The sequence below is a fragment of the Henckelia pumila genome, chromosome 4 (genome assembly GCF_033568475.1).
Source record: "Henckelia pumila isolate YLH828 chromosome 4, ASM3356847v2, whole genome shotgun sequence".
Lineage (NCBI taxonomy): Eukaryota > Viridiplantae > Streptophyta > Magnoliopsida > Lamiales > Gesneriaceae > Henckelia > Henckelia pumila.
Window position 1 is genome coordinate 148,197 of NC_133123.1, and position 27,956 is coordinate 176,152.

At 32.1% G+C, this 27,956-nt stretch overlaps 3 protein-coding genes across 6 annotated transcripts; 1 reads left to right on the forward strand and 2 right to left on the reverse strand.

Annotated features, from left to right (window-relative positions):
• Positions 1-6,448: 6,448 nt before the first annotated feature.
• Positions 6,449-8,424, reverse strand: LOC140865143 (9-cis-epoxycarotenoid dioxygenase NCED2, chloroplastic-like). Its single transcript, XM_073269672.1, has one exon. It carries the CDS (start codon positions 8,379-8,381, stop codon positions 6,591-6,593), a length of 1,791 nt encoding a protein of 596 aa, XP_073125773.1. The 5' UTR covers positions 8,382-8,424; the 3' UTR covers positions 6,449-6,590.
• A 5,568-nt stretch (positions 8,425-13,992) lies between these two features.
• LOC140866225 (F-box/kelch-repeat protein At1g30090-like) lies at positions 13,993-16,227 on the forward strand. Of its 3 annotated transcripts, none has more exons than XM_073271161.1 (2): positions 13,993-14,352; positions 14,854-16,227. In XM_073271161.1, exon 2 carries the CDS (start codon positions 14,864-14,866, stop codon positions 15,986-15,988), a length of 1,125 nt encoding a protein of 374 aa, XP_073127262.1. In that variant the 5' UTR covers positions 13,993-14,352; positions 14,854-14,863; the 3' UTR covers positions 15,989-16,227. The 3 variants fall into 3 exon arrangements, with proteins under 3 accessions (XP_073127262.1, XP_073127263.1, XP_073127261.1); XM_073271162.1 differs by lacking the exon at positions 13,993-14,352 and adding an exon at positions 14,476-14,554; XM_073271160.1 differs by lacking the exon at positions 13,993-14,352 and having other exon boundaries at positions 14,561-16,227.
• A 1,049-nt stretch (positions 16,228-17,276) lies between these two features.
• On the reverse strand, positions 17,277-24,815 carry LOC140867555 (dammarenediol II synthase-like). 2 transcript variants are annotated; one of them, XM_073272629.1, is made up of 19 exons: positions 24,613-24,815; positions 21,243-21,460; positions 20,946-21,134; positions 20,759-20,848; positions 20,486-20,680; positions 20,306-20,390; positions 20,049-20,215; positions 19,780-19,968; positions 19,526-19,639; positions 19,302-19,421; positions 19,084-19,206; positions 18,905-19,003; positions 18,762-18,821; positions 18,579-18,625; positions 18,344-18,487; positions 18,062-18,239; positions 17,897-17,977; positions 17,691-17,774; positions 17,277-17,603 (listed from the first exon to the last, which is right to left on the reverse strand). In XM_073272629.1, exons 2-19 carry the CDS (start codon positions 21,441-21,443, stop codon positions 17,484-17,486), a joined length of 2,286 nt encoding a protein of 761 aa, XP_073128730.1. In that variant the 5' UTR covers positions 21,444-21,460; positions 24,613-24,815; the 3' UTR covers positions 17,277-17,483. The 2 variants fall into 2 exon arrangements, with proteins under 2 accessions (XP_073128730.1, XP_073128729.1); XM_073272628.1 differs by having other exon boundaries at positions 21,243-21,463; positions 24,613-24,814.
• Between the last annotated feature and the right edge of the window lie 3,141 nt (positions 24,816-27,956).

Sequence of the window (27,956 nt, forward strand, 5' to 3'; positions counted from 1 at the left end):
ATGTGGAAATTTTACAAGTCTATAAAAGTTATACAAAATAAATCTACAAAAAAATGTGAAAATATTTAAAACTCCATGAGATTTTTAAAAGTTAGATAAAAATCTATCAATTCCAAAAAAAATATCATTAAAAAAAAAAACAGAAAATCTCCGCAACAATTTCTCATAACATAATTGTGAGATCTGCGGGTGGTTCGTTTTACTTTTCAAACTTCATTTATACGTTAATTTATTATTTATATTTATTTTTAGAAATATTTTCCATTTTGGATATGCACAATTTTGAATCCGAAATTGGATGGAAAGTCGCACTTAATTGAATTAAATGCACTTGGCGAATTTGTAGGACAATGATTTAATGGATAGTAGAAAAATAAATTTAATATGGGGAAAATAAGTTTTTTGGTTCAATAACTTTACCCCATTTGGGTTTTAATTCATTAACTTTTTCGATGTGAATTTTTATACATTAAGTTTGCATTTATCGTGTTATTTGGTCCAATTACATACGTATCAGCTTCTGATTGGTCCACGTCATCATTTTGGACAAATCAGAAATTGACACGTATGCCGTTGGACCAAAAAATATTGAAAATACAAAATTAGTGTAACAAAACCTATATCGAAAAAGATAATAGACCAAAACCAAAACATGGATAATTTAATGGAACAAAAAATTTATTTTTCCTTTAATATATATTTGAGGTTCGCGTGTATCAAACGTTTGTCCAAATTATTTTTCTACATTTTTTTTCCAAGATGATTAAAAGTGTATCGATTAGTATTTCGTAATTAATTTAGTGACAATTTATATTCTTATCGCTAATTAACGACAAAATTGCGACACTTAAAATATTGAAATACATTAAATTAATTAATTTTTATTTTTGATATTTTAGGGACAGATTTTTATTTTCCATCATAAATTAGCGACAGAAATAATATTTTTGTCGCTAATTTAATGACAACTTTTAAAAATTTGTCGTTAATTGCGATAGATAATAATCTTCTGTCATTATTTTATATTTGTGACAAAACTTTTATTTTTGTCGTAAATTAGTGACAACATATTTAAATTTTATCGTTAATCTCAATTTTCTTGTGGTGTAGATTCTCGAATTATCGAAGTAACATAAAAATTATACTAATCGAGTAAATCTCACACAACAAACTATGTACAACATGTTCCTTGGAGAAAGTATTGGCAAATAAAAAAAATATGACTTTTTATATCAATGATCAAACACTCACTTACTTCGTCAATTGAACAATTTTATGAATCTGTCCTACGTTATTTTTGATATATAGTTTTTTTTTAACAAGAGATATCATAAACTATAATAAATATATCTCAACCGCTGGCCAAATTGGCCTCATGACTCAACTACTCCATAGCTACTTGTAAAGAAAGCAAACAAAAGCTCCCAAAAAGACACTTGTTGGAATTGCCTAACAATGCAATTTCAAATTAAAAACGTGCAATGGAGCTAATTATTTTGGCCTTTCTACGAAGATATTTTGCATTGTCCCTATTTTTTTTTCTTTCTTTTTCGTTTTTTATGATCGTTTTCCGTTTTTTTTTGCCTTTAATATAAGACGAGAGATATAGAGGAGTATTGGTTTTAAAGTTTTAATGATTTTGTGAAATTTTAAAATTTTAAAGTTATTCAATCTATATTTTTACATATTAATGGGCGAAGAATTTAGTGGGCTAGCCTTGCCAGAGAAGATATTTTGCATTTTCCCACCTAAATTTTCTTTTTCGTTTTTTACGATCGTTTTCCATTTTTATTTTTTATGTTTGCCTTTAATATAAGACAAGATATATTGATATATGTTCATTTGAAAGTTGGTGGGGATTAGTGTAGGGTGAAATAGGGTCGGGATCCGTTCCGTAACCTTCTTTCCCAATTCTCGTCCCGAAAAAAATCGAAAAACTTATTTTCTCTCAATCCCGTATCCGACACATTTTGGTACACTAATATTTGAGATCTCAAACATTTGGATCTCGTTGGGTAAGGAGAGAAAATCTCGAAAAAAAAAATTTATGTTCAAGACTTCGTTAAAAAACAATAAATAAATTTACTCTAAAAAAATAAATAAATAAACAATAAAAAAATGTGATTTTTATATTAAAAAATTATATTTCTAAAAAATAAATATTATAATTTTAAAATATTTCGATAATATTTCAAGGTTTCGTCAAGAGAAGAATGTCATACTATGTATCAGATAATTATTAATAAACTTTTTAGATACAAATTACTAGATAAATTTTTTAAATAAATTTTCAAATTGCATCTATTATTCTACATATTTGTTCTAATTATATGATTATAAATATGAATTAATTAAAATTTTAATTTAGTTTTAAAAAAATACAAAAAAATAAAATTTTATTTATTGATTTTACAATTCAATTGTTTCAACAATCAACAATTATTCGAATTAAGTCCTCAATTATTTGTTGTATGGGTTGAGACTCAATATTATTTAGTCCAATCTATTAATAGAATTATTAATAAAATATATTATAATATAATATTTCGGAACAGGTCGGGATTAGGTTTTATTTTCGATCTCTATCCGATATTAATCGGGACGAAAAAAATCTCAAAAATTTGTGTAGGAAAAATGTCGGGTTAAGATTTTTTCAAGACAAAAAATGAATAAAATTCGAGAAAAATCGGAATTTCAGGAATTTTACCACCCCTAATCCCTATTGGTCATTAATCCCCATATTGAAACAAGATGGATGTGCACGTGGAGGAGCCCAAGCTAGCCCACTAAATTTTTAATACTATAGTCTATATTGGTTAATTAAAAGGTTTTGTTTTAAACATTTAATAAAGTCCAACTTATTAGAATCAACAAATTATATATATCTTGACAATAATAATTGAGTTTGTTTTCAAGTTATTTCGATATTTTAAAAAGACTCCGGCCCATTACAAATCAAATAATAATATATTTGTCCATAAGTTCAGTCCATAGAAAAATAAAAATCCACTCGTTAATCTAAGTTTTTTAAAAATTATTTTCATGTTTTTGTGTTTTACTTGCGATTTCATTACTCAATTTTTATTTTTTATTTTTATAATGAAATATTGAAATTGTCTCAATAATCAAGTATTGATAATTTCTAATATTCTTAAAATCGAAAATTATTTTTCTTATCAAATATATTATGGAGTTAAATAAAATTATAATCAAAGAGTGATGAAATAGATTATTGAAATAGAATATTTAGAATGCAAATTTTGTTTTTTGTTTTTTTACTCGAATATTTTTAATATGAATATATATTTTTGTTTTTATAATTCTACGCATGTTTCTTATTTTTTTGACATGTTTATTTTTACACTTAATCGACATATTCTCTGTTATATATGTGTGTTTATTTGTGCACTTAATCGAGCATTTGTAGGGTTTATAAAAGTCTTGTGTTATGCAAACTTGATTTTAGAAACTCTACAAAATTCCAACTTGATGTAAATATATATATTTAATTGCTAGGAGCGAGATTGTATTATGTTTGCCATATATAGTCCAGTCCAATCAACTATATATGCATGTTCTTATGAAGAAAGATACGAAAATAATCAGTTGCGGTTTTAATTTTGTTCTCGATTCAGATAATGTATACAAATTTCTTAGGGATATGTAATACGCATGGATCAAATCAACCACGAAAATGGGCTAATTATGTGTCAACTAATTTAACAACATCAAATGATCAATTAGAATTATATTATACCCACCACAAGCCTGTAAGTACCATTGCCTACTCCTGGCCACTTACTGTTACTAGTCTAGCTATATACCGTACCACATACATGCACTCTTAAATATTCTTAATTACTCAATTCGTCACTATCAATAAAACAACATTATTATTATAAATCAAGGAAGAACATATATATATATATATATATATATATATATATATACATTCAGATACATCTCGCGTCTCTGCCTTTTTCCACCATGAATTAATTAAATTAACTTATAGTTGGTGCCACAAATTAAAACATTAAGGCTTATCTCAACCTCATCTTCACCAGTTTACTTTACTATTTATATGATAACGTCATTCCACTAATTCTCTTGATTATATATATGGAGGGATTCATGCCAATTTGGGCCCAGAAAAAGACTAAAGCAATTACTACAAAAAATTAAAATTAAAATAAAAAATCTGACTTTTTCGAGTTACTAACTAGCTAGTAGCGCCCATAGCTGAAGAAATACAAGGATAATGGAACAATGCTACGAAGTCGGTCGTGTTTAATTACCGCGGACCAAAAGTATTTTATGTAGATATATTTTTAAGTATAAATTAATGCAGTAGACGATCGAGTACAAAATTAAAGGGTATTAATTAATAATTAATATTATAGATTGAGTGGTTTGAATATTATATATATATAATATATGTTCATTTGAAAGTCGGTATGGACTATGGAGTGTGACGAGCGACTTTAATTTGATGCACTTTCTGAGTGCACTTATTTTAATTTACACACAACTAGTAATTAAATTATATAGATGATCATGTTAATTAATTATATTGGTATTTATTTAATCCCCAAAAAGAAACAAGATGGATGTGCACGTGTTGGAGCTGCTTAGTTCCAGGGATTTTGGCCATATATATTTAGATTACAATTTACATACATACACGTACCACACGCATATATATACTTGCGATCGAATGGCATGAAACTTAATTCACGTGACCTTCATGCTGCCCAGATATGGCTTTTGTCTTAAACCAACGTGGTTCATTTTGCTTGCGTAATTTAATTTCTGTGGCCTAAGTCCTCAAAGTCAGCGCTAATTTGTCTTTGAGGGTTGACCTGGTCTTTTGCATGTTTTGCTTACGAACCGTAGAACCAGCTTCAACTTTTTTCAAATAAACAGATTCAATTCAAAATATAAAAACAAGTGATTAATAAATAAATAATGTGGTATATATATTGAGAGTCGCTGGCTGGGTGGGTGGCTATATATTGTGTGTTGATGAACAAAAACATCTTTAAAAAAGTAATGGTTTGAATTGAATGTCCGGCAAATTAAATGAAAAAAAAAGTAAGTAAGATATATAGAGTGACGAGTCATTTTCGAGTAATCGACCGCCCCTCCTTGGCTTGGTTTAGGGCTAGGTGGGCTGTATGTGTTGCCGTTGAAAATCTATCAAAATTATTCATTAATTCTTGTCCTTTTGTCTTAATTTCCCTTCCTACAATAAATTTTGAAATTCCCAATTAGGATTATTTGCATTGGTGCCACATCAGCGCCACATTAAAAAAAAAAAAAACTAAAATTGTCAAAAAAACAAAGATAAATGACTAAAACTGAAATGTGAAAATATAGAGAACTGAAATCGCAAAATGACAAATATACAGTACCGAAAAAACAATTTTCCCTCAGTTTTTATCCAATATCTTTGTAATTTATCAATTTTAGTCATTTTTCTGACGTGATATTCACGTGGCCAGTGTCACATTATAGCTCTCAATGCAAAAAAAAAATAAAAAATATATTAAGATGAAAATTGTAATTTTCTGATTAGAAAATGAAGCATTATAATTTATATTTCTGGTTTAGTAATTACTGTAGAAATAATTCATTCTCACTCCTCCATCCAAAATTCCAAATGCAAATTCTTTTTATTTTTTTAAAAAAATGTTTAAAAATTCACGTGAAATAAAACACTATTAACTCTAACCCAAGTAATTTTGTATCCCTTGTAGCGTTTTAATTTTTCTTTCGTAAAAATGTTTAAAGATAGTAATCTAATTATCAAAAAAAAAAATAAAAAATTGATGTTCTGATGTTATATCCCAACGTGAGATGCACTTGTCTTTCCTCGTATGCAATATTTATATCGTCGCGCATGGTTTGGCATATAAAAAGCCTAGTAACCTTGTTGAAAATTAAAATAATAATAACTTATAATTTTTTTTTAAAAAAATACATTAACTATTTTTTTTTAAAATTTCGATCGTGCACTGTTTGCATATTCTTTTGTCATGGTTATGCCTATCTTTCCCGGAGAATGATTATCAAATGATTAGTTAATTTATAGAAAGATAAAGTGGTACTTAATTTACTTACATAAAAAATTGCCATCACTACTATTTTATAAGCATGTTATGATTACCCTTTTGATAGTTATCTTAGTTTTAAAAAAATATTATATCATGTTAGTGTTCTTTCTAACCACGATGTGGATATATTATAAAACTTTATTCAGTTGCATCTTTTAAATATTCAAAATACAAGATTATTGGAAAGTTTGTGTTTACGTTAAATTAAATGTGAAATGAGATAAAGAGTAAAACGAAAAGAAAATTACCGGAAAACAGAAACCAGCTGAACTTCATCAACTCTCTGTACTGTACTGTACACCCAAAGCTACAAGCTTATATAGCTCCTCAAAAAACAAATATAAAACTAAAATTTACACAGCGAAGTGTTAAAATCAGTTCAAAAGTGGAGAGTCCGGGGAAGTATATATACAAATCCCTCTGGCATCTCTTTCAATTCCTAGCTCAATTAGAATGTATATATATTATATTATCTAACTACGCTTGATTTTCCAAGTCCTTAGAGCTTATGAATGTACCGTGAAATCCGTATGGAACTCTCGACGGGAGCTTTATCGAAGCTTCCAGCTTTAGTGTCGCCGCGTTTATGATCTGTAGCTCTGATTTCCACTCATTTTCATCATGCACGAATGAAAGAATATACCCGTCATCTTCATCATCACTTTCTTTACTCGAATTTCTTGGCACAAAAAACGGCTCCCCGCCGTATCTTTGGTCTCCGTAGATGAATTTCTCCGTCTTCCCCGTTGAAAGATCGATTTTTGCGAACCCTGAGACCTTGGGCCATGGCTCGGCAATGGCAAGATAAGCGTACCTTGTTTTTCTGCCGAGTAGGTTCCCGTTCACCATTCCAGCCTCTAAATTTATTTGTTCCGTGGATTGGATTATGGGCTTCCTTTTTGATTCCCCGGTTTTAATATTCAGCCGGATTTCGGATAAAACGCTCGTCAGATTTTCATTGCATTCGTTGAAAATGGAGTCGGGAGGTGTCATGCATGAGCCGATCACCACCACTTGGTCCTTCTCCGGCTCCTCCCAAGCATTCCACAAGTGAAAGCAAAAGGTGTCCGGGCACTCTATCCATATAATGTCACGAGCATTTTGAGCAGTTTTTGATAAGATTCCGAATCTGGATTTCTTGTTCTTGTCATATACAACTGGGGAGCCTTTGTTGATCATTTCTTGAAGTTTGAACACCACTTGCTGGTCGGGAATCACGACAAAGTTTTCGGTTATGGCGAAATCGTGCATCATTGTGGGGACATGTAGCGGTATCTCTACGTCAGGTGATTTCTTTCCATCAGTTGAGAATTTGAAGTATTTGAGATATGGCTTCTGGACGACGTCGTAGCTCAAAGCGAAAAGCTCCCCAGAAACAGGATCAACTTTGGGGTGAGCTATCATCGTGTTCTGCAATTGCTCTGTAAAATCGTAACGCCCGATTGTTTCAAGATCGCCGGTGGGATGGATCCTCACTTGATAAGGAAGATCATCTTCTGACATGGCTAGAAGTCTCCGATTGAAATAAACCAATCCCGCGTTCGCCACCCCAATTCCATGGCTATGATCCAGCAACCCGAATAAGCCTCTGGCGTAGAATAGCAACAGCCGCGCGATACCCGAATGCCCGTGCAGCTCTCCAATGGCTTTCGGGAAAACGGGCCGACCCAACTCACGTTCTTGGACCAGCCTTCGAGTCTCGGTGAACCGGCAAGCGTAGCCAATGGAGTCTTTTCCGTCAATGGTGACGGCATGAATCATGCCGTCCCCGTCGAACAAGTGGTGGCCGGAAAGTGGTTCGTGTAAAGGGTTGGCACCGTTTCTTACATAAACGCCGCTAACACATTCTGGGATTGTTCCGGTGACGTGGAGGTCATTCCGGACTGGTTGTTCCGGCACCGGGGCGAAGTTCCCGGCGATTTGGACTCGTGGGTCGGACGTTTTAGGCAGTGGATGCTGGCGCTCTCGTGAAATCAACTCGGTTTCCACAAAGTCCAGAGCTTTAGCTGCAGCTTTTTGTAGAAAGTTCCATTGCTGCGGAAATGGTGTGGGCACCGATTGATCGGCATCCAGGTCCAATTCTGGCGTCTTGGGGAAAGGGAGTAGAGAAGTTGCGTGCAGAGCACAATGGATTTGAGCTCTTCTTGTGGGCTTTCTCATTGAAATAGAGTTGGAATTAAAGCGAAATTGAACATGAGATTGGGTTGAAATTCGTTGGGAAACATGGGGTGTAGCCCATGAATTTGTACTTGAGCTTGTTTGTGCCATCCAAGAGATGGAGAGAAAGATTAATTGAGAAAGGAGAAGTGATTTTAATTAGTTCATGGGGACTGAGGGGAAGTGGCATGGGGTTTAAATAAATAAAGAAACAAATGGGGAGAGGGTCTTCTATAAGAAGAGCACGTGATTGATTTTAGCGAAGGGTACCGGATTTATTTTGTTTTTTTTTTAAATGTGTTTATTTTCCTTGTATTACTTTAGATATGAATCGAAAGAGCATTGGATTAATGATATGTAACCAAATTCAAAGTTAGACTCAATAGCGCATGCGAAACGCCTAAGAATACCAGAATTATCTCCTACTTTTTTTCGCTTTGAATGGATCAACTCTTTGTGGTCAAAGATATAGACACATTTTGCATTTCATTGGAATATTTATGACCTTAACTTTTCTGAAAGTATGAACTATCGTGTTTTTTTACAAGAACTATCATGTTTAGTATACTAAATATGTATTTGTGATAATAATAAAAAATTAGAAAATATTGTCAGTGTGTTTGGATGCCTAAAAAATAAAATTTGGAATTGAATTTGGATTTGGAATTGAAATTCATCGAATTCAAATTTCATTTTGGTGTTTGAAAAAAAGTTAAAATACATATTGGAATTTGCTAGCATAAATTTTAAAAAATTAATTTTAAAAAAAATGTTTGGAAAACTTAAATTTATAACTAAAATTTATAAATTTATTATTAAAAATAATTTTATTATTTTTATAAACCAAAATCACATTAAATCCCATGAAATCCGAATCCGACCAATTTTGTAAGGATTTCAATTAGTTAAATGAAATCACATCAAATCTCATCAAATACCAATCTCATTTTAAAATTCCATTTTGCCAAATACCAAAACAATATTTACAAATGCAAATCCCACCAAATCCCCTCCAAATCTTGTCCACCAAACACATTGTACATGTACTCATTCAGTTATACATTATATTACACATTACACATGAAATTTCAAAATTATCCTTCCATTGAAAAAATTCTTTCCAAAATACATTAAGGATAATTATGTAATTTCAAGTGTAATGTGTAACCCAACGAGTAACTCTCAGTGTACATGTAGCATCACCCTAAAACATTTAACTCTAAACCACACAAAACTGAAAATTAGGGAGGATATTAAGTTGACGTATAACGGGTTTGGGTTAGGTACAAATAAGGGTTGATCATTCTATGTTATCAGATTTCTCTTTTGTCCGTTATCTTTTTTTTGTTTTTCAATTATAGTTTTTTTTGTCTAATGTAATGTTGAGTCGCTGATATGACATCAATGCAGCGTTATGTGAAATTGACGTATATCGTGTCCCATTAACATTCCTGATGATCATATGCGTGTTTTTATTCCGTTGTTAGTGTGTATCACAAGCATGCAATGCCATCATTTCCCACTGGATTTTTTACATCAAAATAAATGTAAACGTCGTGCCATATTGATCATATATATGGATGCGCTTCATCTAGCGATCATAGACCATAGTTGGTAATAATTGATTCCGATTTATTATCTTATAAATGATTTTAGATATCTTCAAGACATCAAAATTTGATTGAAAATTATCATGCATACATAAATGTAAGTATGTATCATGGAGCATCATTTTCTTATCCTGTATTATTTTTATTTTCATGTCTTGTCTACACCTTATAAAGTAGATTTTTGTCCGCCGCATTAAATATCTCACACCCATCAAAATCAATTCCATGACACCTTTATATGAACCAAATATAATTTCATTAAACTAAATCGGATATAAATTATTTATTTTTAGGAACGTATACAATTCCATGACACTTAATTCATACAGGCGTTATAATCTAATTATGTTACGGAAGGGTTAGGCAAATAATAAAGGAGACAATTCGATTGAATGAGAAACATAAAATATAATGTTTGTGCAAGAAATTAAGATCAAATGCAACTATAAAACATATGCATAATGATGATCTTATTCAATAATTTTATAGAGTTGAAGTTCGCGTGGTCCACGGAGGAACGGGCTACGTACATGCCGGCGATAATCAGGAACCTTCTTTATAAACACGAAAATGATGCATGTATATTTTTATGCACTTGTATCACGCAAGTGAGAGTCACGTGGTCCTATGTATACACACATAAAATATGCAATGTTTATCTAATTTTGGATATGCGTGAGTATAATTATATGATTTCTCACAATTGTGGTGGCAAAATTTGATGATTATAAGTTCATATCTATCTATATATATTTACATTAAAAAAATGATGCTTTTATTTTCCTATTAGGTTGTACTTGGATATAAAACTTTTAATCAATCAGTTTCAAATGTATTAAAATGCATTATATTGTTGTTTAAAGTATTGCAATAAACATCAAATTCGTCCCTTTCATGTTTATGTATGTCGTATTTCATGTATATTGTGAAGGATTTCAAGTTCACTCAATCATGATATCGTTTGAAATTTATTGTACTTTACGTAAACATGTGTATATAAGTAAGATATGAATTTAAAATTTGATCTATTGTTTCATTAAAAAAATAATAAAAAATAATAAAATTATAATGAAAATAAATAGATTTGAAATCTTTCAATTCAAGAGCAACCTTATTAAATCAGGATTGGTGATTAAGGATGCCAAAAATCAAAAAGTTAGAAGTTATAATTAGTGTTCTAAAAAACGCTAAATAAATTCTAATTAAACGCGAAGAGTGAGAAAAAAGTTTCGCATTGAAAAAAATATGAAAAATGGTTAAGAGTCTGATCCTAAAAACACTTATAATTAAATTTGTAATTTATGTAGTATATAATCTATTAATTGACTTTACACAATTAAAATTATAATAAAAACTAAATATATTTTTTACACTTAATCTCGTACTAAATCTATTTAAATTTGTAAATTTTGAAGCTTAATTGTGGCGTTTTATTATACTTCACGTTTGTTAGCAACTTGGTTAAAAGACTGATACCAAAAACAATCACAACAAAAAAATGAATAGTCAGTAATAAACTATATATATTTTTAATTAAGGTGCGGCTTTCACTGTCAGTTCAAGCAACGAAAAGTACTTTGAAAGTGATTAAAAATTTTCAACTCACATAATTACCACAAAACCTTAATTATTTTTGCTTATGATGACGTATGAGATGACGACTGAATGCGTGTCGTATATAAACTACACCCAAATTCATCAGTTTCTCTAATTAATTACCTTCCTGCTCCTTTCATTTCCCATTATTATGATTTTCATGATAATTTTTTACGTGAGGAGTGTTATGATCATTTTAAAAATTCAATCATAGATAAAGATAAGAAATTTTTTTGTCGACATGTGATAAATGTAAATGAGGTTCAGACTTATTAGAATAGGTTTTTATGATATATTTTTAATTAAGTAAAAAATAGAGTATTTTTGAAATATAAAGGTATTTTTGGTATATAAAATAAAAAACAACTTGGACTTAATTATTTTTGTTTATGAACTCCCTTAAGAAAAGCATGCATGAATGGAGAGACGTGGACAACGTTCTAATCAAGTTATAGTTAATCATGCATCAAGTTTTTTTCATTATTGTTTGTCGATATTGATAATGCACGACAACATGAATGATTTATTGTATGAAATATGAATTGCTATATCTAATTATTCTCGAAAAGTTAATCCCGAGGTTCAGTTGACAGTTGGTAAGATCACGAGGATCTTTGATTAGGTATTAATTGCAAATTAAGATGTTTACCAATTAATCATATCTAGTACTTTTGATTAACATAAATAAATAATAATTACATTATGGTTGAATTGAATATTCTTTCCTCAAAAAGTATTCATGGGACGGTCAAATACCTGAAAAATTTTAATAGAATAATTCATTTCAATGGCCAAAAAGTGTTTTAATGTTTATTTACATAAATATTAGGTATTTAGAGAAGAGTGTCCAACTTGAAAAGCAATTCTTTTAGTGTAGTCAAAAAGCAAGAGATCTGGAAGAATATTGGTGTGGTTGGAGTATTTCTTAATTCCTCTTATTTGTATCGCTAGAAATGCAGTGAGATCGTACCCGGCAAAAATCCACAATTCACTTCACTTTATTGAAAAAACATTTTTTTTAAATGACGTTATTTTTCGATGCACACTGGATAAATTCCAAAACTAACGAAATAGTTTGCAAATTACGCTAGTCAGCTAAACCACACGATAAGTTTTGTGTGACAGACTAGTTTAAGAAGTATTGATAAGAAAAACCAAACATATGATCATTTTTCAAATGCTAATCTACTCCAAGAACTTGAAACTCTTCAAATGTTAATCTACTCTACCAACTTGAGCAAGGGCAGAGCTATATTTGTAGCTACTTGGTTGTAGCCCGGGTAAGAAAATTTTTTTGCACTTTTTATGTATTAATTTTAGCCAAATTTGTTAATAGCCCGATTGTTCAATTAAAAAAATAAAAAGATTTCAGCTCAATCCATTAAACATAGTGGCCTAAAAAAATGATACATAAAAAAGTAGGTTATTTTTCGTTCAATATTGAGATTTGTAATTGTGTATATAGGGGGAAGAATGAGAAGGTGCGTGGAAGAGAGATTGTGTTTAAAATGAGAAGAAACATGTGTAGGAGAACGTTTCTATTTATTAGACATGGACTTCTGGTTTATTTAAAAATAACTAGGAAAGAGAATTTGTGTTGCATGCATGTGAAAAATTTATAATTGGAATTATATTTATTAATATCTAATACATAATAAAAAAGAAATATTTTATTGACAGTATTAATTAACACACTATATGATTAATTAATGATGGATAATAAAATAGAAAATGAAAAGTATAAAGTAAATTCACAATTCAAATTGATATATATATTTATATTTATATGTATTATATTATATAATATATTATATATAATATAATATAATATAATATAATATAATATAATATAATATAATATAATAATAATGATATATATATATATATATAAATATAAATATAATGTTTTTTAAGGTAAATATAAATATAATGTTAGATATTGAATGTTTTATTTTATACAACGCGCACTTTTAATTTTATTATTTTGATATGACATATACTGGAGTGACATATATTATGTGCTTTGAAAAACATTATATATAATTATATTTATAAATATATAATGTATTAATTTTTAATGATTCGTGTATATTATATTTTATTATTAATGTAGTTTATATATTTTTTCAAACTTCTGCTAATTTTTCAATTTATTTTAAAATTTTGATCATCGGTTGTAAATGAAATAATATCAAAACTGAAACGGTAGCCTTCATGACCCTTATAGCGAACCATGAGTTTGGTGGCCTAATTTTAAAAATAAAAATAGCTCAGTTTAACCCATAAAAAAGAAAAACGCATTACAAATGAGCAAACGACTAAAATCTGAAGAAAAAAACAAGTGCTAAATCGATCAAAGAGAGCATAAATTATAACCGGAGCTAAAATTCCGACGCCACCGTTGAACTTGACGGTGCCCACGGACAAAACAATTTTGTTCTTCCGTGGCCAACACAATACAATTTGCATTTTTATTTGACCAACACCCGCAGGGTAGTGCCATGCGGGTGATGTGGCGGTTCATAATTGGTTAAAATTAATGGGCCCTACGTGAGACCACTATTTTTTGATTAATCATGGGGTTACATGTCACCCGCAGAATAGTGCTCTGCGGGCGGCATGTACTAAACCGACCAATATATCGTCGAATACATATTAATTTTGCACGTGGGCCGAAAACATGGATTTTATGGGCCTTGGCCTAAAACCAGCCCGCATGGCGTGCCTCTTCGTCAAAACCAAATCCTTTTGCTTGGATACATCTGTACAGGGGCTGGACCTGATCGGTAAACAAAACACAACAAAATCAGCGATTAATTAGATTAATCCCTTTGCCCTCGTTTCGATTAAGCTGTTCAATCTTTCTTTTGTAACCTGTAAGCAATTGCTTCTCATTATTATTATTATCATTATTATTATTATTATTATTATTATTATTATTATTATTATTATTATTTTAAATAAAGTTGTTTCGTTTCCCTTTGTTTGTCGGTAATCTTGTCTTGTGATTTGGAGACGATCAACTAATATGATTATTATTGCGAAATAAATGCAGAATCGGACATGGAAAATTTAAAGGTCGGTTAGAAATTGTATCTTAAGAACTGAAGAGGATGTTTCATAAGTGGGTTAAATTTCAAGAGAGAAAAAGAATTGTTTTTAAAGCATATTTTTAGGTTAAAATCGGCACTATTTCGGTTTTAGGAACATCCGTTGTGCGTACTTATTGTTGATTCTGCGATTGTAATCTCTAATGAAATCTTGTTTCACATTTATTTGTTCTGAGGGTTTATTCAGTTATGATGTTTTTTTTGTAACTTCCAAGTTTTGATGCACAAACTGTCCCATTCTCAATTTACCTTGTCCCCAAATTTTAGGTTTCCTGTGATGCGATCCAATGTGCTAGATCCTGATGTGGAATTTGAACTATCGAATAGGGGATATTCTCTGATTCCGGGACTCCCTGATGATGTCGCTCTTCTGTGTCTTCTTCGAGTTCCAGTTGATAATCATGTAGCCTGCAAGGCTGCTTGCAAAAGATGGTATTCATTATTTGGCAGCAAGAAGCATTTCTTTACTTGGAGAAAAGAGCTTGGGTTTAATGAGCCATGGCTTTTTGTATTTGCGTATAATAAATGTACTGGAAAAATCGAGTGGAAGGTTCTTGACCTTACCCGCTTCTCATGGCATACAATCCCTGCCATGCCTTGTAAGGACAAGGTCTGTCCAAAAGGTTTTAGGTGTGTTGCCATCCCACACGAGGGTGTTCTCTTTGTTTGTGGTGGTATGATCTCAGACGTGGATTGCCCGCTTAATCTAGTTCTAAAATTTGAAGTGTATAAGAATCGATGGACTGTGATGAAAAAGATGGTCACCACAAGGTTATTTTTTGCTAGTGGGGTGATCAATGGGATGATATATATCGCTGGAGGAAACAGCTCAAACTTGTTTGGTCTTGGATCAGCTGAAGTCTTGGATCCAAAAAAAGGGATATGGAAGCCAGTTGCTAGCATGAGAACAAACATGGATGCATATGATGCCGCGGTTCTTAATGGAAAGCTTCTCGTGACCGAAGGTTGGTTTTGGCCTTTTTCTGTGGTACCTCGAGGTCAGATTTATGACCCACAAACAGATATATGGGAGCCTATGGCCACTGGACTTCTAGAAGGTTGGACAGGCTCAAGTGTGGTGATATACGGGCACTTGTTTGTCGTAACAGAGCATGAAAGAACAAAAGTAAAGGTTTACGATGCAGAGTGTGATTCTTGGGATGTAGTAGAAGGACCCCCTTTGCCGGAGCAAATTGCCAAGCCTTTCTGTGTCAACTGTTGGGAAAGCAAGATCTATGTGATTGGTGAGAATCTTCACGTTGCTGTGGGCCATATATCGAGGCTGAACTCAAGCGCCACAACTGATAAGAAACACGAATTTGCAGTTCAATGGCAAATCGTGGATGCACCTGGAACCCTTTTGGATCTAAGACCATCAAGTGCACAGCTTATATTTGCCTAAGGCTTGTTTCTTTGGTTCTATGCCGTGCTTGCTGCAACATAATGGCATGCGATCGATCATCAATGAGATGCAGTGTGGTGTTGTTACATGCGTGAAGTTTTTTCTGCATGTTTTGGTTAGTTGCATCGAGAATCAAGGAACACTAGAAAATAGTTGGCGTTAGTTGAGAATTTTGATAAGCCTTATCATTAACATAACACATTTTTTTCTGGTATAAGATCATATTATTGATATTTAGATTCCATTTTATTGGTGGTTCGGCTTCAGAATCTTGATACTGCAACTTGCGTTTAAATGTCCTACTTTTTAATACTTGAACAGTGATATTACTTTACCCTTGTGAATGTCATCACTTTAATTAGTAATGGACTACTTGTAACGAATAAAGGTAGGAAACCAAGACAAATGCCGTCTACTTGCCAACATTATTATGATATTTTGGATTCTTGGATTGCAACTTGTGGTTCCCAACGGGGAAAAAGGTAAGAAAAATACTTGTAATGAATCAATTTAATTCAAATCATGTTAAGGAACCAAACCATGGAAATTAGTGAGACAACAAGCCATACAAAATGCATGATAAGTTTGGAGCAATTAATATATATAGCAAGTGTAACATGAAATGATGCCTTCATCTGTTAAATTTGTCTTATAAATTAGGATTCGTGAGCTAAAGAAGACAAGGACGTGCACTTGGTGCTCCACCACCCGGAATTCAATATTAATTGATTGGACGTACATTTAACAGCCAAAACTGGCTCATATAAATACCTATCCTATAGCCCTTATTTGATACATTCATCTCCCTCCCATATATATGCATATAGAAGAAAGAGATCATATCATTTGTTAATTAACCGACTTGAATGGTTACTTGGGAGGGCCCGAGTTTACCATACCACATATGTTGTAAACTCAGTCCCTCTCAAGTCATCAATCAAGTTTGAGTTGATCAAATCGATCCTTACTCCATCGTATGTAAGTGATCAATTTCTGCATTTCCATAACGTAAAAAGTTATTAACTTTTTTCAAATATCTATCGTGACATCTGTTACTATATCTGGAGTATCCTTACCCTATATATATTGTGATTAGTCCAACAATTAACAAGAATTGTGCCCAATCACTCTAGCTTCTGCCAGGTTTTGATCATGAAGTGTAACGAAGGCGTATCCCATTCTTATATGACACCGATGACAACACAGATATTGACGGGGTGTAGTGTGAGTGTCACATAGACACTCCGAATAAGAAACACGAGGTTTTTCTCCAAATTAAATCGAGCGATGTACTCCTTGAATTCTCGTCCACGCCTCGGACTCATATTTTGTAACAACAGATATTTATTGGTACACATCCCAACAGATGTTTACACATGCTTACATTGCATCGTTGTGGATTATTTGTAGCACATGTACATCAGGTTCAATGGTGGGAACACCAATCAAGCACACCGAATATTACATAACAAATCTTGAATCCTGTTTAATTTATTTACAGGCTTTGGGATGGCCACACACGTCTACGATACTCTCCCAGTGCCCATAGTGGAAAAATGTTTCTGTATTGGGCGTAATGCAGCATACAATTCTTCATGTAAACTCCAGTGATTTCCTGTGTTTATGATGATCATATATAAACTTCACTCTTTTGTTTTGATTTTATAAAACCAGAAGTTGCAGAGATGTTCAAGTCAATTACCTGTTGAGGGAAATCTCCATCTTCCATCTGTGCGTTGATTAGTAACTTTGCTGCTTTGTGCAGAGGCGTGGGATCCCTCTCCGCCTGGTTTATTATAATAATCACCAGTCAATCATATGCATAATTTTTTGAAATTATTCTTGATTAAAAATAGCCCCCCGTTTCCCTTTGAATCGGGTGACATGAAGAAAAACAGGAGTCTGTACCTGTCCACCATACATTAGACCAAGCATTGCCCATGATGTCTGCACTAAATTTGTTCGATTTTCTTCTAATGGTGTGTATTTCTGTACAAAAAAGTTTTGGTTTATTCCCAGGAGAGAATAGGAAATGAGCACCAAAAATATGTGAAAGGGATCGTAGTAACTTACCATGCTTGGGCAGGACTCAAGGTTCTCACCCCATCCACCTTCTTCATTTTGTGTTGACAGGAAAAAGTTTACGCCATTACGAAGTGATTTGCTGTTTTCGTATGTCTTCCCCGCGGCAGCTAATCCTCCCAGCACAAAGAAAGTGCCATACAGAAAGCAAATTCCCCAGTAGCCGTACCTGTGATTAGTGATTGGGGTTAGATTTTTGACATCCCAAGACTAATATCTCATGTTTCTAAGCACAAATGTGGACATAAAATGAAAAGGTGGGGAAAGCCTCACCATGAGCCATCAGGCCACTGTTTTTCTTCAAGAAAGTGCAATGCCTTTGACACGGAGATCTCTATTTCTTTCTCCCGGTGGCCCGGATGCAGGCGCTTGAATGATACAAGAGCTTGGATTATGGAAGCAGTGCACTCCACATGCCTTCATTACAAGTGATCGTATAAATACCAAAAACAAGAAGGGAGGATGCAAAGAGTTAAAGAAAAGGCACAACAAAGGGATAAGCACTTACTCTTGCTCAACGACTATGTCCGCAAAGAGTTCCGAAGGATTCAAAACCTGAACAAAACCAAGAAAAAAAGAAGGTACCCTGTTACGCAATCGTAAATTTTGTCATTTCTACCAAGTCCTCCCTTTTGGAGGTCTTTTGATCTGCACCTGAATATCATGATTTTTTGTTGAAATGCTTGCTTACCTGCAAATATGGCTGTGGAACTGGGGGTTCCCAGATAGCAAATCCACCACTCAAAGGACTCTGGACAAATAAAAGAGCTCAGTTGCACTAATCACCAAGATTTAAGAGCACAAATTCATTCATGCATGACGAGAGATTCATACCTGCAAATAAAGAAGCACATTCACAGCTTCATACAGTCGCTCAACGTCGGGTTTTTCTCCTGAAATTTCTGTTGGCATTTGTGACAGCAAAAGCAGACACTACATAGAGTAAAAATATCAGATTCTGATCAGCTTTCATGTTCCTGATCTTGCTATACAAAAAGAATATGTGGACATACCTTTAGCGATTCTGCTGTGCAGTCGGATACAACCCATCCCTGATCTTGATCAGAGAAGGTCCATGAACCTTTAGTAAAATGCCGATACATGGCTGTAAAATCGCCTTTTGGATTTTCTTTCACCTGCATGATTCACAGATGAGATTAAATCCGGGACTTAAGATAAACTTTTAGACGATATTTTTATCACATTTCGTCTTTGATTTCTTGAGACGAACCTGGGACTCTTTAATGTAGAAGTGAGCCTTGCTGAGACAATCTCCATATTCCTCCACCATGCCAGTTGCAATTACAGCTTGAGTGGCTAGACTAGAGTCCCATACTTGACTTCCGAAACTCTAATAGAATCAACAAAATAAAAATCCTTCACTGTTATGTTTGTCCCTTTAATTTACTGTACAAGAAGCTTATTTGATAATATATTGGTATGTATTTTCCGTACTTGCATTTTCATGCCATCTTCTGCAAGCCACAGATAATCCGGAACCCTGGCTAAGTGATGCTTGAATTCATCGCAGTTGGGATCGTGCGCCCACCAGCACATCATTTGCAAACTCTGCATCAAAGCAACCCGCATTCATATAATATAAATAGCCACACACACATGTAATATACACCCTGTTCTTCCATGAAATCCATTGAATCTGTAAGGAGTAAACTAGGGAAAAGAATTTTCCAAGTGATCGAAATTATTACTTTTTCTACACATCCAATAGTAATATAACGGCTCTCCTCTGCTCCATATCTCATATATTTGATGGCTTTATCCAGAGCCTTTTGTCTAATCTTGTTCAATGGCCATCTCCTCATCACCGGCTCGGTAAAATAGTTCAGAGTGTCCCAAAGCAGATCTTGTATGAAGGAGTGAGGGTAGTAAATATCTTCCTGCATTGGAAAAGTATAAATTTTACAAGTCTTGAAGAAAATTTCAAAATTTTCATGGCTTAAGCAGTCTAGTCCCCCACCTTACAACAATCATGGCGTGCTTTGTTCCAGTTTATCTTATCGTATGGCTTAACATGAATCTCTTCCCTGATGGACATTACCAAGTCCGTGAGTGGTCCGTGGTACTTTCTACCATACAAATATGACATTGGCATATACGTCGTGCGACAATAACACCACATTTTTGCTGCATTTTTATTAAACAACACATGCTTGTTAGATCACAGATTTTTCCTATAAAATGACACATGAGATGAGAGTCCACTCTAGTATTTACCTGGATGATAAGGAAAAATCGAAGGGAAAAGCCAAAACTCAGCTGGAAGCGGGTTGCAGCCATCCCAGTCATAAACTCCAAGGACCTGATGCAATGAAAAAATACTTTGGATTATGATTCATGATCATCTTTTTTTTATTCCCTTCTCAAACTGTTGGCTTGCTATTAATTTCTATTTACCGAAAGATATGTCTTCCCCCAGGAAGGAATTCCAGTAGCACCACCATTATCGAGGATCCACTTACGAGCCCTCGCCACTGCACCATTGCCATCATCAGGTCCTTCTCCCAGCAGACGTAAAGCCACGTAGCTAAGAGCCGTTCCTATCATCGTGCTGTGTCCTTCTATGTAAAATCCCCATCCGCCATCCTCATTCTTTATGTACACAAGCAGCAAAAATTCAGTAAGCACATGCTATTAATAATCAGGATCTTTGATGTTAAAATCAATCACCTGATGGTTGTAGAGGTAGCGAATCAACTCCTTTCTGTGCTCTGATGTCAAGTGCGTGTTGATTGCTCCACTTATGTATAAAACAATAATCTAATTTCACCCAGAAGTGCATGTAAAAAAAATGTTAAGTTGAGTTCCCATTTAAAAATTCTTCAAGGGAATTAATTATTTGATGATGGGTGCTTACGAGTGGAGGAGTGAAGAACATAGGGCCCGCATTTTCGGCCGGCCAGTGGCCATCACTTGCTTGCACGGCCCGATTCAATCTCAGAGCTTTCTTCACAGCAATGGTTGCTTTTTCATACGAAATTTCTTCATTTTCACCAACTCGAACAGGTGGTATACTCATCAGGTCAATCCCACTTTCCTTTTTAAACTGTTGGATAAAATTCCATATAAATAATATTATTATTTCGTTTCTTTGGAAGTCAATAATTAATTTTATACATCCAACACATATATATATGTCTATACTATATAATACCTGCAGCCTCATGAACAAATCACCACATGAGTGATACCCCTTCTTTCTGTTCTCAGCGAATTGTTCGCGAGCTTTTTGAAATTCTTCGCGTTCTTCCGGAGTTCCCCCGTTAGGATCATACTCCCAGATTTGCCTGCCTACATAATTGTTGGTGCTATACAAATACGGGTCGTTGCCTTCAGCAATCTTGAGCCTCCACATTTTTCAATTTAATTACTCTTCTGTAATCAACATGATTATAATTATATACTTGTAAATGTAACAGACATGAAAATCCAATGAAAGGGTAATGTGATTATGGGAATGAATTAAATTGCAGCCAACATTGTTGAAACCTGTTTTTTGTGTTGATAATACAGTTCAGTAAACATTGAATCAGACTTATAATTACTATAATATTTCGAAATAACTCTATAAATGAATATTCCTTTGGTCGAAGACATTATGAACGGACCTTATGATAATTAAATCGTACTTATTTCCTGCCCATAAAAGGATAATAAAAGTGTAATAATTCAAATAAATAAAAAGATGATAAAAGTACTGAATGTGTTCGAAATAAATAAAATAAAAGTCATGAACTAAAAATTAAAAATAGAACTTCTTGTTATGTAAACAAAATCAGCTAAACAAAACCGAGCGGTACGCATTTGGATTCCTGTTTTATTTATTTCTTAAACTTTTAATTTGTTAATTAATTAAATTAATAATATAAATCATGATGATTACGTATTAGTAACAAAAATTTTTATGACTTTGAGAATTCCCATCCGTTATGTTTCGCGCACATTGGATATTTCACCAAATTAACTAGAGCCGTCAATTTGGGTTAGGCCCGTCGGATCGGCCTCTCTCGTCACACAATTTAAGTGGGTTGGATAGAAATTTTTTCAACTCAACTAAAGATGGGTCTAATTGGGCCAACCCGCGGCAGGTCTCGTTAATTAATATGTTTCTATTAATATTTATTTATAAAATAAAATTTATAATTAATTATAATAATTTTTATTTATAGTGACTCAACCTGCGGGCCTACACGTCTACCCGCAACCCACCTTGGGTTGGGTTAAATTGAAGATTTCCAACCCGCCAAAATGGTGGGCCGACCCGTCTTCGACTTACTAAATGGTGAGTTTTTGATGGGTCGACACATCCCATCATATATTGACCTATCTAACAGCTCTAGAACTAACACAATACTTTAAAACCATGATAATTAAATAAATCATACTAAACAGGGTCTATGCGACAAAGATGTCTCGCCTCCTTTCAGGTTGGTAGATAAAAAGAAAACTCTTGAACCACAATTTAATGACTCACTCAACCCATTAACTTGGAAGTTCCGTGAAAACTAAGTAACAAAGTATGTTGGTGTAGGTCTACGCAAAAGTCAAAGATGATGAATAAAGTGTAATTTTTATTAATAATAATAATAATAACAATAATAATAAAAGGACCCGTCGATGGCTGTGGAAAATAAATGTCCACTTCGAATGCGTCGACAAATGTGGTAATTATCATCAGGCAGAATTAGTCAAATCCTTATCCAGGCAGACATTTTCTAAATCCGATTATTCTTAGATCACAGAATCAATTAAATCAACAGTATATACTAAATTGAATTAAAACAAGATACTTTGGTCAAAGTGCGGCAGAGAGTATTAAATCCGGCACATCACATTTAAATTAATGAATACTATTCTAATCCGCTGAGAATAATTTATATATACTACATTAAAGTTAAACTCCTAATTATTAAAATTATGTATTTGATGTGTTTGTTGAACAATTTATAATTTTTTTTTATGATTTTTAAATTTTATCAATTTTCATTTTCCCTAATTTTTATCTTCAATCTCTTCGTATATTCAAATAACATTTTTTTATTTCAAATTAAATTAATCATATAATATTAAAACTTATAATAACAAAAAAATATTTTATTTATACTTATTACGTGCGTTTACATGATACATAGTCGTCTATGTTGAAAAATTAAGCTAAGTTGTCGCATTTGGAATTTATGTAGTCAATCCTTAACATTCGTCTCCCCAATTGGGCTCCTACCATTTGACTTATAGAGTCGAATTGGATTAATGAAGTTGGTGTACGATTTGATTTGACAAGAAATTTTAAGGATTTCGAATTTGTCATAATGAAAATTGATTGCATTTACATAAGTCATGGTAGAAATGGATTTGAAATCCATTCAAGTAATTAAAAGCGGATTTTAACTTCATTATTATGGTTTGAAACTTATAATTTTTTAAATGATAAATTATAATCCTAATTTAAATATAGTTATTTAATGGGAAGATACATATTAAAATATTTAATTATAATAATAAACGTGTGATATAAGTTAACTCAAAATGTTAAATAAATGTAATTTTTCCTGTTCTTTAACCTGTGCTTATAAGATACTGGAAAATCTTTACCGAGATGGAAATATTTGAAAGCAATTGATTTAAAAAAAATATTTGGGTGTTTGAATGAATTTTGCGAGGATTCCAAATCTCTCTTACTCATTCATGTAGATGCAATGATAATTATGATATATTTGAAAAACACTCGATATTTACATAACGCAATGTTTATGAAATTCAAGGTGAGTTTTTTCAAAAAAAAAAAAAAAAAAAAAAAGCGCAAGAAATTTTTAGAACTGGGATTATAAATATGAAATTATAATAAAAAAAGGTGCTAAAATTTACTCAACTTGAAATTTCAGTTTTTAAGATTTATAAACATTTTCTTTTTTAAAAAAAATTCTAATTTCACCCCATAGTTCGTATTTAGACGGTTTTATATTTGCACTTGAAACTTGAAAGCATATTGCTGATACATGGTTTATAATTAAGAATTATTAAAGAAAACATACTAAAAATCAGATGAGTGGCTATAAAATTAGAAAATTAAACCGATAATTGGATGTCGAACAAAGTTTAAATGTCATGGGTTTTAATTTAACTCATATGAATTATTATCATAAAAATATAAAATTTAGAGAAACGAAAAACTTATTATTTCGATCAACGTAAGCTTACAATGATAATCTGATGATTCCTCCACCGGTTCTTCATGAGGTCATGAATATCCATGAAATTAGTTAGAACATCGGAAATCAAGTGAGGAGTTAAAGATGTAATCAGCCGAGCTAGGTTCTTCTTGATTTTTCGAATGTCTAGATCATTCGAAAAATTATGACCACAAAATAATGATTCTCTTCGAATCGAATGTTTGGCTCAGTTTCCGTGGAGTTGTAATTAGTTTTCCAAATTTGAACTAAACTACATTTAAGTGAATCTTGTAAAAATGATATATGATAATGTAGTGTTAAATATAATAGTGGTGCAAGAAATAAGTGATTTACCTTTAAAAGATAATTGATGCCAATATGGAGAGAGTGGGGGGGCAAGCGAAATTTGTGGTGCCTCCGATGCCAAAATGAATATATGTGAGAAATTTGGTTTGGTGAGAGAGCTATTTATATTACATATTTGTTATTATGGGCTTCCCTGGATCGATACATTTATAGATGAAGAGTGACTTTTTCTCTCTCTCTTTCCTTTTGTTATTATTATTTTTATTTTTATTTTTGTGAAGAATTTCCGTATGCCAGGTTGTGACAAGACATATATATATATATGGTGTATATCACTAGTGGCCGGGACCTAGTTCACAATATTATACCTAACCTCATCAATGCGTTCAGCCTTTTGAATTCACACGTTTAATTTGTTTGTTTATTATATTATATTAGAAAAATGCTAGATGCAGTGTACACTTTGATTTACATCCTTACTTAAAATTTTCTTTATTTCCCTCATTAATTAAAAAATACTCATGATAAGAAATAAATATCTAGTTGATCAAGAAAAATTTTATAATTAATAAGAAAGAGTGTAAACGAAGGTGTACACCGAGGTATACATCTAGCATTACTCATTATATTATATTATATTATATTATATTGTAGGGTCCCAAATCGCTTGGACGGAGCTTCATGTATGGATTTGAACAATCAACCATTGAGTTAGTTTTTGTAATTGAGTTAAGTAGATCCACAATTTTTAACATATTATATATATATATATATATATAAAGATACAAATATATTTATATACTTGAAACGAGTTGACACGGGTCAATATTTAAAATAAAAAATTAATAATTTTGACATAAAAATAATATTTTTCACTCAAGTCGACATATATTACACAATACATCACACAAAAAAATGATTTGAACATGAATATTGATCTTTTCATGGGTCGAATCAGATATTCATGTCAAAATAACACACAAAAACTCCTATAAACTTTTATCACACGTTAAATTTGTGATACGACTCTCATATCCGACTCACTTATACATAAAAAATATATATAACTTTTTATATTAGAGATATAATTACTCTCTTAATCATAAATATAAATTAAATCAACTCATCTAACGTATATAAACCATAAGACAATCTCAGCTCACTGCATATCGACTCCATGAAAAAATATTATGTGTGAATGTGAGGTATAGTAGATTTGTCAAAAGATTGCTAGATTCCAATACATAGGATATATATTTTTATTATCATGTCACGGTCATGATAGTAATAGTGGGCACTAGATAGATTAGATGGGAATCGAACAGTAATGGTTTGGAGAGTAATAATATATAGTGATTTGTCAAAAGTTGGATTAAATATGACTTTCTACCTAACATTCTGAGACTGCACCATTCAAATAAGTGACTTGGTCTTGCATTGTGTCCTGAAATCTTACTCGACGCGTCAAACATTATATTGCCATTCTTCCTAGGGATTTCGATATTTACACTACTTTTTCTCCTTTTTTTTTCTTTAATTTTATTTATTTGACTTTACATCTATAAAATGAACATAAATATTTTTTTATTACTATGTTACATATTATATATGTAGGCTCGAGCATTTAGCATATTCTTATATTATATTCGTGTTTTTTTTCCCGTCGTTCTATTCCCAAGGCGTTGGTAATCGTCCATCATGTGCTAATTAAAAATCTGTATGGAGATCCCACGTGAATATGGAGGCTAAATTAAAAACAATGAACATAATTTTTTTTTAAAAAAAATTACGAGAAGCTAGGTAATCACTCTAGTAAATAATAATGGACCATGCACGTGGGGTGACACAAAATCCAATTTGGTGCCCTTTGATACTCTGCTTGACAAAAACTCATGCAGGTATCCAAGACAAATGCCCTCTACGATTTTTTGTATACTTTGTTTGCAACTAGTGGCTCCTATGGGAATGGGGAAAAGAAACGAAAAGGACCTCTAATTCACTAGGCACGTGAACCAATTATTAGTTATAACCCAATCAAACGTAAATATTTTAAACCATATATAGAGTAATTTTAGATATAATTAAGATTAATTGACCGTTTTTCGCATGGAACCATTGGATATATTTTAAATCAATTGATCGTTCGAAAACGTCGTACGTGCTCGAGTGTACACACATAGCATGGACAATTTTTTCACTATTTCAATCTTTTTTTCTAAGAAAATGTTAAAATGTCAAAGTTTATATTATTTATAATAATTAGTCCTCAGGGAATTGAAAACAAACCATGGGAGATTGATTTTTGTTGATAGGCCAAATAAATCATGTTGAAAAATGATCTGCCGTTCGTGAACACATTAAAGTCGAATTGAGCCAAATGGACTTTCGCCTCGCTTTCATTTTCACATCAAATATTTTATCTTCTTTTATTTATTTATTTTACTGTTTTCGGCGTTACAAATTTGAAAGTAGGTAGGTACCAACAAATTAAACATTTTTTAATAAAATATAGAAACGATAAAAAAAATTGAAGAAGAAAAACATGTGCGCACCAGCAGATATTACAATATTCCAAATTATTAATTAAAATATATATGAGAATTAATGCTCGAAACTACGTAGCTTATTATAATAATATATAGGATTATCAATTATATTTATGTTAATCAAATATCTAGGGGTGTGAGATTTGGGATGTGCATCGTACCGTAGTATCGAAAACCTTATATCACATATCGTGTTGAAAATCATGGTATGAGAAAATCTCATATCGATATCGAACTGAAACTTTCGGTATACCGAAAATTTCAGTCCATATAGCTAGCATGCTGATCATACCAAAATTTTATGATGTATCGATATTTCGATACAGTATAAATATACACCGTTTTATAAGGGAAAAAAGATTTTATACTTTTTAAAATTTATTTTTTAAAAAATATTATATGTTTTAAAAAAAAATTTATATATTATTCCAGTATTCCATGTATATATTAAAATTTTTAAATTTCTTATCATTATCATGCCAAAAAATCGATACCATTATGGTATCGTACCCTAGCAACATTTGCAATATGTCGAAGTTCTATTTTTAGGTACCATAACTTCGAAATACTAAAAAAATGGGTATCCTTTCTTACTCATAATCATTAATCTTATGACAGTCATCGGCCACAAATATGATATATTTTTGAAACAAATTAAATAAATATATATATATATATAAATTTGTGAATAGGTAATGTAGCTAGGTTGTTTGGCGTCGTTTCTCCGGCGCTATTGCTCTTTACTCTTAATTCATGTTGGATAAGTGACCGACGCATTAATTTTAAAAATTAATCTGTTGCTACGTTTAATTAATAATAATAAATCAACGGAAATCATGCAAGCCT

Bases quoted from the DNA above. Each gene is read 5' to 3' on its own strand.
- LOC140865143 (XM_073269672.1), bottom strand. From the start codon at position 8,381: ATGGCACAAACAAGCTCAAGTACAAATTCATGGGCTACACCCCATGTT.
- LOC140866225 (XM_073271160.1), top strand. From the start codon at position 14,807: ATGCACAAACTGTCCCATTCTCAATTTACCTTGTCCCCAAATTTTAGG.
- LOC140867555 (XM_073272629.1), bottom strand. From the start codon at position 21,443: ATGTGGAGGCTCAAGATTGCTGAAGGCAACGACCCGTATTTGTATAGC. The intron at 19,422-19,525 runs GTACGGAAAATA...TGATTCTATTAG, and splicing joins AAGATGGCATGAAAATGCAA to AGTTTCGGAAGTCAAGTATG. The intron at 17,775-17,896 runs GTACAGACTCCT...ATAATAAACCAG, and splicing joins GTCTAATGTATGGTGGACAG to GCGGAGAGGGATCCCACGCC.